This window comes from Corvus cornix, chromosome 10 (genome assembly GCF_000738735.6).
Source record: "Corvus cornix cornix isolate S_Up_H32 chromosome 10, ASM73873v5, whole genome shotgun sequence".
Classification (NCBI taxonomy): Eukaryota; Metazoa; Chordata; class Aves; order Passeriformes; family Corvidae; genus Corvus; species Corvus cornix.
The window spans coordinates 11,772,501-11,784,958 of NC_046340.1; the positions used below are offsets into that span (position 1 = coordinate 11,772,501).

The 12,458-nt window shown below is 43.9% G+C and overlaps 1 protein-coding gene across 2 annotated transcripts in view; it reads left to right on the forward strand.

Annotated features, from left to right (window-relative positions):
- MAP2K5 (mitogen-activated protein kinase kinase 5) overlaps nucleotides 1–12,458 on the forward strand; it is a 120,092-nt gene that overhangs the window by 89,993 nt on the left and 17,641 nt on the right. For both annotated transcript variants that reach the window (XM_039557534.1, XM_039557533.1), the window contains one exon: nucleotides 10,803–10,864. In XM_039557534.1, the coding sequence (XP_039413468.1) occupies nucleotides 10,803–10,864 (62 nt within the window). The remainder of the gene's footprint in view (nucleotides 1–10,802; nucleotides 10,865–12,458) is intronic.

Below are 12,458 nucleotides of genomic sequence, written 5' to 3' on the forward strand. Positions count from 1 at the left end.
AGCTCATAGTGTGATAGATTATGGTTGGACTTGATGATCTTGGAGATCTTTCCCAAACCAAAGGATTCTGTGACCTTCTGGCAGCTTTCACATCTTCTCCTCAGGATCAGAAGTGCTCCAGTCTTCTCACAAAAGCTTCAAGCAGGGAACTTTGTGCGGGCTATAAACATCCGAGTGCTGAACTACCTTCACCATTGGCATTTGGGCATTTTTAAACTTGTTTCATGTTCCACAGCAAGTGAAGTCATCATTCTCCTGAGGCAGTGGTCAGAGTGTGCTGTGTGGGCAGTTAAAGCTCCAGGTGACAGAGCACAGCTCAGCTGAAAGTTCTTTAAGTGCCACTCGCTTTGTTTTGGACACACTCGATGTCAGAGTGGAAGTATTCGAGGTTAGAAATCTTGCTATTGTAAGGCTGATTATTTTGGATCCAATTTTCCCCTTGGCTCTGAGGAGGTCCTAAAGTCCCCTCGATCCTTCCCCCTGGAGCTAGCTAAAAGCTCTGGAGCCAGAAATGTTTTAAAGTGATGAAATGGAGACCTCGATTCTTCCTGGTAGTTGCTTATTGTATTGGTGGTCATGGGATTTGGTAGAACTTCCACCAAAACACAGCAGGAATCCACGTGAATGTTCATTATCATTAATTCATAGGATTAATTAATTCAACTGCCCAGAGAAGCTGTGGCTGTCCTATCCCCAGAAGTGTTCAAGGTATCCCAGGTCCAAGGGCTTGGAGCAACCTGGGATAGTGGACACTATGGAATAAAAACTGCCCATGGGAGTTTTTAGATGTTCTGCAGCAGTGAGATTTTTGGAGCTGGTTTTAAACTCTTAGTGAAATACCTGAAACACAGCGGGTCACTTTGGCAGTTTGCAAAGTGTGTTTGTTCATTTTCTAGGACTTGAATTGACTCGCAGAAAGGATGAACAAATGATTTGAGAAGCAGGATAATTGAACCAAAACGAGCCAGGCGCGATGGTTCTTCTGAAATCACAGCAAACTGTGCCTGATGGGTTTTGTTGAGAAATTATCTTATGGGGCTGCTAATGGCATCGGGGCTGGGATTATTTTTTAATGGCAGAATTAGTGAGGAGCACTGTGTGCATGGGAAACATGCCTGCCAGAACCTTTATTTTTTACCATGTGGTGACTTACAGTGAGCTCTGATCCAGCTCCAAATAAGACACGCTCATTTAAGCAACAATCCTAATTGGAGCAGCATCTCCCACCATGACAAGATTCCTGCTCCTGGCCCAAAGATGGGGATAGACTCGTTGGTAATGGAGTTCTTCCTGCCACAGCCGGCAATAAAGGCAGGCTGCTGTTATTTGGGAGCTGAGAGCCATTTAATATTCCAGCACTCGGCTGAGTTTGTCTCCAACTCCGGGAAATGCTGCATGGGAAGCGCTGAGCGGCGCAGATGATTCCCGTTGGGAAGGACACGCGTCGCTTGCTGTGTGTGCAGCCTTTCCAGAGCGCTCCCACATGAAGGAGAATGGAGTGGGGCTGGAAGCAGGAGCCTGGCTTGGAAGATGTCCTGGATGTGGCCCTGTGTTTCGTGGTAGCGCAGCCAAAGAATTTGCCATGGAACAGGGTTGTGCTTCCCAAGCAATGGGTGCAGTTTCAAACAATTCGTAAAAGTTTTTGTCGTCGGAATCTGTTCCAGATACACAAAAAGATTAGAAATAGAAATTGGAAATGCAAACCCCAGAGCCCCAGGAGCGCCTGAGGGAGCTGGGAGGGGGGCTCAGCCTGGAGAAAAGGAGGCTCAGGGGAACCTTCTGGTTCTGCACAACTCCCTGACAGGAGGGGGCAGCCGGGGGGGTCGGGCTCTGCTCCCAGGGAACAGGGACAGGAGGAGAGGGAACAGCCTCAGGCTGTGCCAGGGGAGGGACAGGTTGGATAATGGGAAAAATTTCCTCATGGAAAGGGTTGTGAAGCATTGGAACAGGCTGCCCAAGGCAGTGGTGGAGTCACCATCCCTGGAAATGTTCCAAAAAGTGTGGATGTGGCACCTGGGGGCAGGGTTCAGTGGTGAACCTGGAAGCGCTGGGTTGGCAGTTGGACTCGATGGTCTTGAAGATCTTTTCCAACTTCAACAGTTCCATGATTCTATGACTGGAGAAATACAGGTCACCCAGTTTCACTTGGTGTGTTAACTCCGAAATGAAATATTGTAAGTAGAATCCATAGGTTTTTAACATTCTCACTGCTTGGGGTCTCACAGTCTCCCGTGATATTTTCTCTTGAGCTGACAGAAGAAATCTTACCCATTCCTTGTTCAGATCCCTCCAGATCTCCAGCAATTAAATGGGCCACTTAAATGTTCTCCTGGCTGATATCTGCAAGGGTCACTCAATGAATCAAATTCCTCTTCCAAATTCCAAGTACTGTAGCACTGAGTATAATTCTGCATTTGCCTTTTAATGCATTAGAAATTCTCAGTGTAATAAGAGGTAAATGAGACAGGTCTCCATTTCCAGGTTGGTAACTGGTGGATTACTGCACCTCTGCAGAAAAATATGGGATTAGGTTTTTCAAGAAAATGAGAGCTCTGATTGTAGCATTTTTTGCATCCCTTGCAGAGGGTTGAGAAGTGATGTTATTTGCAAAGCTCTTCTGAGCTGTGGGTACTTATTTCCCTGGTATCTTGTATTATGTGGGAAATCACTGTTTAGAATCATTTTAGGTTGGAAAACACCTCTAAAATCATCAAATCCAACCATTTAGTTGCTTCCTCAGCTATATTCCAGCTGCAGAATTCCTGAAACCTTCTAAAAATGTCATTTTTCCTGATCTCTGCTCAGCTCAGCATTCCTTGGGTGGTTGCAGCTTGGGTACAAAGATCCCAAAAGCCCAGACCCTGGAGCTTTGTGTTTTTCAGCATTTCAGCTTCCCGTCCTTTGAATCTTGTGGGATTTGGCTTTAGAGGTGGCTGCTCTGCATCTGGAGAAGGCTGGATAGACAGAAAGCTGGAATGCATCCAGTAGAGTCCTATGAATTTTCCTTAAGCTCTCCAGGGCTATTTTGTTTAACCTCTGTGTAGTTGGAGTGTCCCTTCTAGGAAAGCAATTCCTGCCAGCCCCTGGAGCAGTTCGGTCACCAGCTCTGTAGTTAAACATCAGCTCTGCTTTCCAACCTTTTCTTCTTCATCACCCGAGATAAATGAATTTTGGTTTCAAAGGTGCCATAGTTTGTAATCTCACTGTAATTGTGATTTAGGTGTTGCTTTTGGTTTATTTGGGTTTTGTTGTATTGAATTGGGGAGGAAAAGAACTCAATTTTTGCCTTTAAATTATTTTATTATTCCAATTCCATCAGAAGCTTGGGGAGGGAAGAGTTCCAAGAGCAAATCCAGGTTTGTACAAACAGGAGGCAGCATTGCAAAACCTGCCTGTTTTAACAAGTCAGGCAGAAATTGAGAAGAAAAATTAATTAGTTGTCCTCATGAATCCTTACCCTGATAGCTTCATGAGTAAGTAGAGAGAAGCTTTCCATGGGTTTCTTGAGCATTTCTGTTAAGTGCCCCCACAGAGATACTCGGTCTCACAAGACTGCAGTTTAATCTAGCTCAAGGACTTTCCAAACTCCACAAATCAAAGACCTCTTTTTTTTTTTTTTTTTGTCTCCTTTTAAATCTGTACTCCAGGAACATTTAAGAGCATCACTTAATGCTGGTGGGGTGTTAACGCTGAGCTGTGAAGCATTTCAGTGTCAATATGTTTTCAAATTTTCCCATGGAAAAAAATTAACTTGCACTTAATACATTTTTCTGTATAGTTGTTGCTATTATCTTTTTTTTTTTTTTTAATGTGGTTAAATAGATCCCTCTACTTATTGGAATAGCCTTTAAAATTCCCGGGATGTTCAGCTTGATCAAATAACATGAGAGGTGTTTCCTCTCAAGCCCTGAATTCCTTCACCTTATGAATCCACACTGCATTTTGCTCTTGCTATAAATGCAGTAAAAAACTCCAAAAGGCTCAGAATGAAACAAGATTTAATTTCTTTTTCTTCAGGAATTTCTCTTTACATTCTCAGGTGTTGATTTAAATGGGTGAAACCTGAAAATTTCTGGAGTTTTGTAGATTTCCATAGGTTATGCACTTGTGTGTGTGTGTGTGTGTGTGCACGCCCAAACCTACAATAATTTAAGGTATAGTTTTATGGAGACAGAAATTGTGACCTTACCAGTGTATGAGATTCAGAGACTTATATAGGAACAAGGTAAAACCACAGGTAGGAATTGCTGAATAATTACCTTTAGACCAACCTGAGCAAGAACCTTCCCAGGAGGACAAGCTCATTTAATGGTTCCTAAAACTCAATCTTGTGGATGTCAATGGTCATGCTTGATTATTTGCAGCAGTGTTTTATGAAAAAGCAATAAAAATGCATCGGGAGGGTACAGAGGAGGAAGGGGAACAACAAATGGGTTGAGTTTTTCGCCGGGTCCCCTCGGTGTGCGCAGGTAGGGGCTGGTGTCACGCGGCGCTGCCTCGGCTCGCTGAGATGTGTGGCTGTGTGTGTGTCTGCCCAAACCTGCCGTGCTCTGCTGCCTGATGAGCGACAGGAGACCAGCCAGGAGAGGGAGAAATTCTTGGTTTGTTTGAGAGAAAAAGCAATTACAGTTCTGGTGGAAGGATTAACCTGTTTTTGCAGGCCCTTCGGAGAGCCCCGCTAAAAGGCACAGAGCCTGGCGAGGGGAGGAAGTGCCATGTCCCACACTCTGGATTATTCCTGTTCTTCATCCCTTCTTTCCTCCCTTCTTCTTGGCTCTAAAAAATATCCCCCGGTAGCAAATCCTACAGCCAAATAATCCCAATATCTGCTGGGTTATTTACCCAGGAGCACCCACATGCGTTCCTTACAGAGGGAGGCTCCTGATATTCCCAGGAAATTGAGGAGCATTGCTGTTGGGAGACGAGCTGGTCCTCACAAGGTTTGATATTAAGGTAGGCTGTGTTTTGGGGATGAAAAGCTGGTCCTCACGAGGCTTGAGGTGTTAAGGTAGGCTCAGTGTTTTGGGGATGAAACGCTGGCCTTTCGACCCTGGTTCTGTCCAGCTCGAGCTCTGGAAATAAACGAGTTTCCTGTGCCGCTCCAATCCCAGAACACAAAACTTCACACCAAGATGCCCCCACAGATAATTTGTCACATTTGGCACCTGCTACTAAGAAAAGAGCAAGAAGTGACCCGGTGCAGAGATGTAATCATCCTTCACCTTCCTGCCCGGGGTGGGAGCCGAACGGGAACAATCCAGGAATTCTTTCAAGTCTGGGCCTCAGAGCCACCTCCAGCCACTGCTGGCTTCTGCCAACTTGTTACTTGTCAGAAATCCCCTGCATTAGGGTTCTTCAGGCCTTTTGAAGTAGATTGGCTGGAAAGGCAGAAATAGATTTTTTTGTTGTTGTTTTATATATATATTGTTTTAGGAATGCTGTGAAGAAAGTTGTCTTGTAAGAGTAAATTGAAAGTCAGACTTGGATTTTATTTTTATACGGAGAGTGGGCTTTTTAGGAATATTGTGGAAGAAAGTTGTCTGGAAGGAGTAGATCCAAAATGGGAAATGGATTTTATTTTTATATGTATATATATATATATATATAAGTTTTTTAGGAATGCTGTGGAAGAAAGTTGTCCTTGTAGGAGCAAATCTGAATTTGTACAATACTGTCATTCACTGCTCTCATTGTAGCCAAAGACCATTCATTTAAGAGTTGGACTTGGTGATCCTTGTGGTTCCCTCCAGCTCAGAATATTCTGGGAACTACAGTGCATTTATTACCTGTAATTGCACCTGGCAGCATCTAAAACTTGTTTTTCTAAAAAAAAAAAAGAAATTTATAAAATCACGGTTTGGCCACAAAGTGCAGTGCAGCTACCATAGAAAAGTAAATATATTTTTGAAAGCTTTAATATAAGAGAAACTGGAGTGCATAAAAATTGTTTAATCCTAGAGCTTTTGAGGGCTGAGGTGATAAGGCAGAAACACTTTGCAAAGCACAGGCATTATTTATGAAATGCTGCCATTTCAGCATCCGTGGAGGAGTTAGAACAGGAGAGAGTGCCCAGAGGAGATGCTCATTGCACAGGCAGGGAGCGCTGGGGGAGCCCAGAGCAGAGAGGAGCTGAGGTTTGGTTTGCTGGGTTCTGGTAACTTCCCTCCTGTGGCCACGGAGCCACAGGACCATGGCAGCTCCTTCTGCACAAGCGGAGCTGAGGGGAAAGAACGGGGAAATTTAACCCTTCCCAGAGAGGGAGTTCACAGAGCAGCAGGAATAAAACCTGTTTGGTTTTGGGATTCCACTGGGAATTCCAGCCTCTGTTGCTACCAAGTTCTTGTAGGACGTGCTGGTAGCAGTTGTCCATTGTTCCATCCATGGGGCTGGCCCCAAGGGAGAAGGAACATGGATTGGATCCCAAGTTTTCCATCGCCACCCTGATGGCATCACTCAAACTTTTTTTCCTCTTGCCCTTCCCTCGCTCAATGTGCACAGTTGGGCTGGTTTGGAGAGATCAGAGGCTGCTCTTGTCTTCTCCTGCAGCAGATCCCCGTTATGGGAATGTTGCTTGGATGCTCAGGGAAAGCTGTGTTTCCTGGTTTTCCAGTTAGAGAAGCTGTGGGATTTCTCCTTCAGGAAGGATGTGATAAATCTCAGGCTTTCAGTTGTTCTGAGAAAATGTTTCACTCTCAAGAAATTGTGTGTTGGGGTAAGACCCCTGACGGTATGGAAAGCCTGGGGGTTTTTGGTGCTTGTTGCCAGTCAGGAATGACTCCCAAATTCCATTGACATAGGAGTTTCCAAAAAAATAAGCAACTCCAAGCTGTATCTGTTGAATTTTCCTCTTGAGGTTATCCATGTAAACCTCCAAACTGGACAGGAAAGGGAGGAAAGTGCCTTATCCATGTTCATTTGTGGATTTGCTGGACATTGTTTACTTCTTGAGCCTCAGTAGCATCTCTGTCACTGCTCTGCTTAGGAGGAGCAAACAGAGCAGGAGACATTCCAAATAATCCGTTTGAGGAGTAAGCGAGGATAATGCCAGGATCTGTAATTCAAGCTCATATTGCAAAGGTTCCAAAGGATTGGCTTCTGGACACACTCTTAGGTGGTCCTTTCTTCCTTTGTTCAGACCTGTGAGGGGAAAAAAGGAAGCTACAGATTCTAATGTTATTGCTGCCTTCAAAAGAGAGGGATTTGGGAGGGATTGTTCCATGTTCTCATTCCCAGGTCTTCATTTAGATAATGGGACTTCCCCTGACTGCAGGGAAGTCAATAAGGTTTATACCAGAACCCTGGCACTCTATAAATTAAATATTAGGAGCAGTGTTTGAAGTTTAAAGCCCTCCCTTCTCCTCCAGCTCAGATTTTCTGCCGCTGTGCTTTTGTCTTTCTGCCTGAGCACCTTGCTGACAAGTGCTAATAACAAAATGCCAAGAGAGGGTCCAGTCGGAGTTACCACACATTAAACATTCTGAACTTGTCCTTTTGCTCATAGATTGTGCATAATTAATAATTAAACGGTTTCAGTTGTAATGGGTTGACCTCCCTGAACTGTTCATTATTCACAAGGCAAAGGCATCACTCAAACTTTTTTTCCTCTTGCCCTTCCCTCGCTCAGTGTGCACAGTTGGGCTGGTTTGGAGAAATCAGAGGCTGCTCTTGTCTTCTCCTGCGGCAGATCCCAGTTATGGAAATGTTGCTTGGATGCTCAGGGAAGCAGCCAGTCCTGGGAATAATGGTCCATGGATCCTCACAACCCTTTGTGTCTTTACTGCCATTTTAGCATCATCACCAGTATCGAGGTCTTTATGACAGTGGTCAAAAGCTGTGGCAGTTAATGAAAAGGAAACAACCATTTCCCAGTCAAAATTGAAAATATGTGTTCCTCACTCCTTTAAAATCTTGGTTTTCTACTTTCCTTCTATTGTGTGATTTCATTTTGTAGGTGGGGAAAATAAGGCAGATTACCAGGGTGCAGCAAATGTGACCATATTGCATCACACAGTGTAGCTTTTCTTTATTTCCTTATATTCCCATCTTCTTGAGTGTCAGACAACATCTGGGAAACCTCAAGATACAAAACAGGCAGTATCTGCACATCCTGGTACTTGAGCAGCCTGCTCTAGTGGAAGGTGTCCTCAAGATTCAACCTTGATTTCCTTGAGCCTCCCAAAAGGCTTTCTGTTTTTCAGGCAAATATCTGATAAATTTGTGTCCACAGTCTAAAATCCTCTGGATGATTCTTAAAGCATGTCCTGCTTCCATCCTGAGACCTGCTGTGTGTTCAGCTCTACCCTTCCACACAACATCTCTTCTTCAGCTCCTGAGAGCAAACCAGCCCAGGCATGGCCATGGCCAGCAGGTCTGGATGGGGTTGAAATACCTGAACTGAACGGAAAAATATGCCCCCAAAAATGAAACAAAAAAATAGGATTTAACATTTACTTCCATCTAGGTGAAATTTTGTTAGGCAGGAGCCCCCTGTCCCCTGGCTGTGCTGCAGGACAGGAGCCGCATAGTCCAGGGTTTTATGCTGATGTTGGAGCAACTTCTCCCCTTGCCTGGATGAGCCCAGAGGGTTTGGAATAACCAGAGTGGGATGCTGGTGGCTTTAGAGCAGCTCATCAGCTTCTCCTCCCCTCTCATAATGAGGTTTCTCTCGATTATGGGTTCGTCATCTCTTGTGAATGCAGAAATTATCACCTCCCAAATGAGTGTGAAGTGCTCGATGCCCATCCTGATCCCGCAGCGTGGACTGAGCCGAGCTGGCAGCCCCTTGGAGGGATGTTTGGGTTGCAACCAGCTCCTCACTTGCAGTTTAGTTAAAATAAACAGCAGGGGTAGATTGCTGGGCAGAGCCAGCTGCCCAGGGAATGGTCTCCCATGGATTCTGTGGCCGGAGCATTTCCTACCTGTCCCTTTTTGGGTCCATCCCAGTGGCTTTAGGGAGAAGCCCAGGAGGGCTCTGCTGGGCAGGAGGGAAGGATGGGGAGAGGCCAATCCTGCTGGGCTCTGTCTGAGCAAGGTTGGCATTTTCCTCTGCGTTTTCTCTATTAATACAGATAATTTTCATGGGCAGTGCTTTGAAGTGGAGAAAGTTTAATTGTGCTGCTGGTTTCCTTGTGTTCCCTCCACTCCCCAGCAGAAACCTTGCCTAGATTGCTGTCATTCCTAAGTTTGGAAACAATAACCTCTCGCTCACCCGGCCCGAGTTCAAAGAGAATTTGGCCACGTTCTATCAAACACTCCTTGTATTTAATAGAAGTCTTTGAAAATTGTCAAGCAATTTTGGCTTCTCCTTTTACTCTTCAGTTACTTTTGATTTAATTGTATTTTCCAGCAGTTTCCAATTGTTTGAATTGGAAACAAAGCCTTAATAAGAGTTCTAGTTAATTTTCTGTCTTGTAATTACCGATCTCATTTTTCTGATAATTGGCCACAGCAATTATATGTATATTTACTAATCACATAGGAGGCTCTGCAGTCGTGTCTATCTGCCACCATTGATAATGGCACACACATTGCAGAGGTGCTTTTATCATCTTCTTTTTTCCACTACATCAAAGCTATTTCCCCGTTCTCCATAATGAATACATGCATGCATTTGACACAGTTGTGTGCTAGAGAAATTGTTTGGCTCCCACCAAATGCTGCACGCTCCGAGTTTCTTGCCTGCAGCGCTGGAAGGTTGTATGTAATGATATATTGCTCATCCAAATGGCCAAAGCACTCCAAAGCACAGTGAGATTAAAATAAGTCATTCCTTTGTTAATTTAAATAGGTGCATGTATCATACTTTGCAGGGTACTTTGTGGAGGGATGTCAGGGAGGAAAAAAGACGCCGAAAGGTATTTTTAATAGCAAATGAGAATAGATGAGAATGGAGTCATTTGCAGCTGCGTGTTTTATGTGGCTCTCTTGTTCCAACTGTAGGTCTAATGAGATGACACTGTTAAAGTACTCTGCAGTGTAATTTCATTACATCCTGAGCTGTTACACTATAAACACAGTGGAGCTCTCCGTCATTCTTGGAAAAACTCCTAAATTCGCAAAGCCCTTCTTTGCAAATGGTGATGTTGTTTGTTCCCTGTTCCTAATCTTTTTTTTTTTTTCACTCGTGTTCTTCTCCTTTTTTTTTCTTTCGTAAATACTGGCTGGTTGTTTTGTTGTTTTCTACTACTAGCCTGGTAAATCCTGCTCCTTTTTTTGTTGGGGGTTTTTTTTGGCTTTTTTTTTTTTTTTTTTTGGTTTTTAAAAATTCTTTTTGCCTTTTAAATCCTGAACAGACAGCATATGAGGACAGCCTGGAAAATGAATAAGTGTAAATAAACATGAGTGTAAATAAATAGCGAATGCAGTGAAAGAAACAAAGGTCAACACAAGAATAATTTCACAGCTCTTTGTTAATTACAAGACCATTTGTGTGTTACTTAAATAATCATTAATTTCTCATTTACACTTTCCCTACCTTCCTTTTTACCCTGTGGCTATCATTGTCCTTTTTTCACCTCCCCTCAGTGTCTTTCCACATGTTTTTACCCATTGTGTAATACTCATTAGTTGAAATTCAGTGTTTTATAACACATTCTCTGAAGAATTTGTACCTTTCTCCCTCAAATTCTGCGTGTGAAAAGGGGGCTTTGTCGCTTCCCTGGGGTTATTATTCCTTGGGGTTTGGGGGGGGTTTTTTGGTGTGTGTGTGTGTTTGTTTTGTTTTGCTGTTATTTTGCTCTCCTCCTCAAAAAAAATGATCTTCCCTGCTCCTGACTCCGCTCCTTGTCTCGCTGCAATCCCAGGAATCGCCGGTGCTTCCAGCCGGGGAGTTCTCGGAGCCATTTGTGCACTTCATCACTCAATGGTGAGCTGGGTTTGCAAACGTGCCATGCCCTGGATGTAAATGATCCATGCCATTAACTCCAAGCTCCCCGAGACCTTATGGCTTTGCCTGCATCCTTTCCCAGAGAGCAGGGACTCGGGGGCCTTGGGCAGATGGGGCAGCAAAGCTGAGCAAACTGTTTAAATTATGTAAACGTTATTTACACAAAGGGTCGTAAAAGTACTTACAAGGGTTGGGGGTTTTGGGGTTGGTTTTTTTTCCTCTGTTTTAATAAACCTCGGTGCTGAGACTTTAAGAATTCATCTCAGGGGGGAGTCTGCAAAAGTCATGTGTATAATATCATTATTTAGGGGGGGGTAAATATTTCTTAAAAAATTGCCTCGATGTTTAGGAAGGCAAGAGGCCTTGATGAATTCATTGGCTTCTCAGTAAGTAATTTTTACTGAGAGTCGTGGTTTAAAACACACCACTGGGTATATTTGCTGTCCTTAAAACGGAATAGTTCATTGGAAACCTTTTAAATTAAAGGAGAATTGGGGAGAGGAGGAGGTTGTAGAATAAAGAATACGGTTCTTGAGTGAGTAGAAGATACAAATCTGGAGGGTGAGAGATCCTAAAGAAGCAAAGCAAAGGGAAAAATCTCTTTTTAACTGTCACACACCTCCCCAAAAACCAAATCATTTAAAAAGGGGAGGCATTTATGCACAGCAGAAGAAATAAGCTTGAATTCTGTAAAAATAAGTAGTGTTGGAGGGAGAAACATCCCCTCTTGCAGGGCTGGGTGCTCAGCTGAGTTAAATCAGATGGAGCCACCTGAGTGGGAGCTGTGGCTGGGTGGGAGCAGGAATCCAGGGATGTGCCCTTCTCCAGGGATGTGCCTTCCCCCAAGCCCTCAGCCCCACACGGAGCTATAGGTTGGGCTTTGCACATTTTGGGGTTTTCTGCCTCATACCAGGGCCACTGCAGCAAAAGTGACCCCATAAAACTGAATTTTGAACAGATCATACAGGAGAAAGTATCTCTGAGGCCTGCCACAGTCTGTAACAAATACGGACACAAAAAGCAGCCTGATGATCGGTTAATTAAAGTAACTAAATAATTAAAGTTTGTGTAACAGAGGCCTCAGTTTTCAGTGGGTTCAGCTTACAAAGACCAAGGGTATTTGGAGGATTCTGCAGCACAACCCTGGGTGTGGAGCTCCAGGCTTTTATCCTCCCCAAAATATCGATGACAGACTGGTTTAAAAAAAGGAACGGAGGCAGAGGGGGGGATAACCTGTGTTAAAATCTCCACAGATGTCAACCTGCAGCAGAAGTGATGGTGGCTAACAGCCTTGTGTTCCCTGGGGATGCAGCTACTTTGGACTGTCAGATTAGAACTGCTGCCTCAGACAGTTTGTGGGACTTGATTATTTGAGGGGCTTGGAGTTATTTGTAGGGGAAGGTAAATTGTGTCCTTAATATCTCCAATTTCCAGCACAGCTCATTTGGTGTTTTATATCCAGTGTTACATCAGCTTTCCGGTGGGGGGAATTACTGCTTAAAAAAAAAAAAAAGCAAATGAGGAGCAACTATATCTTATTTAAGCAATCAATTTGGAATAACCATGAGAGATG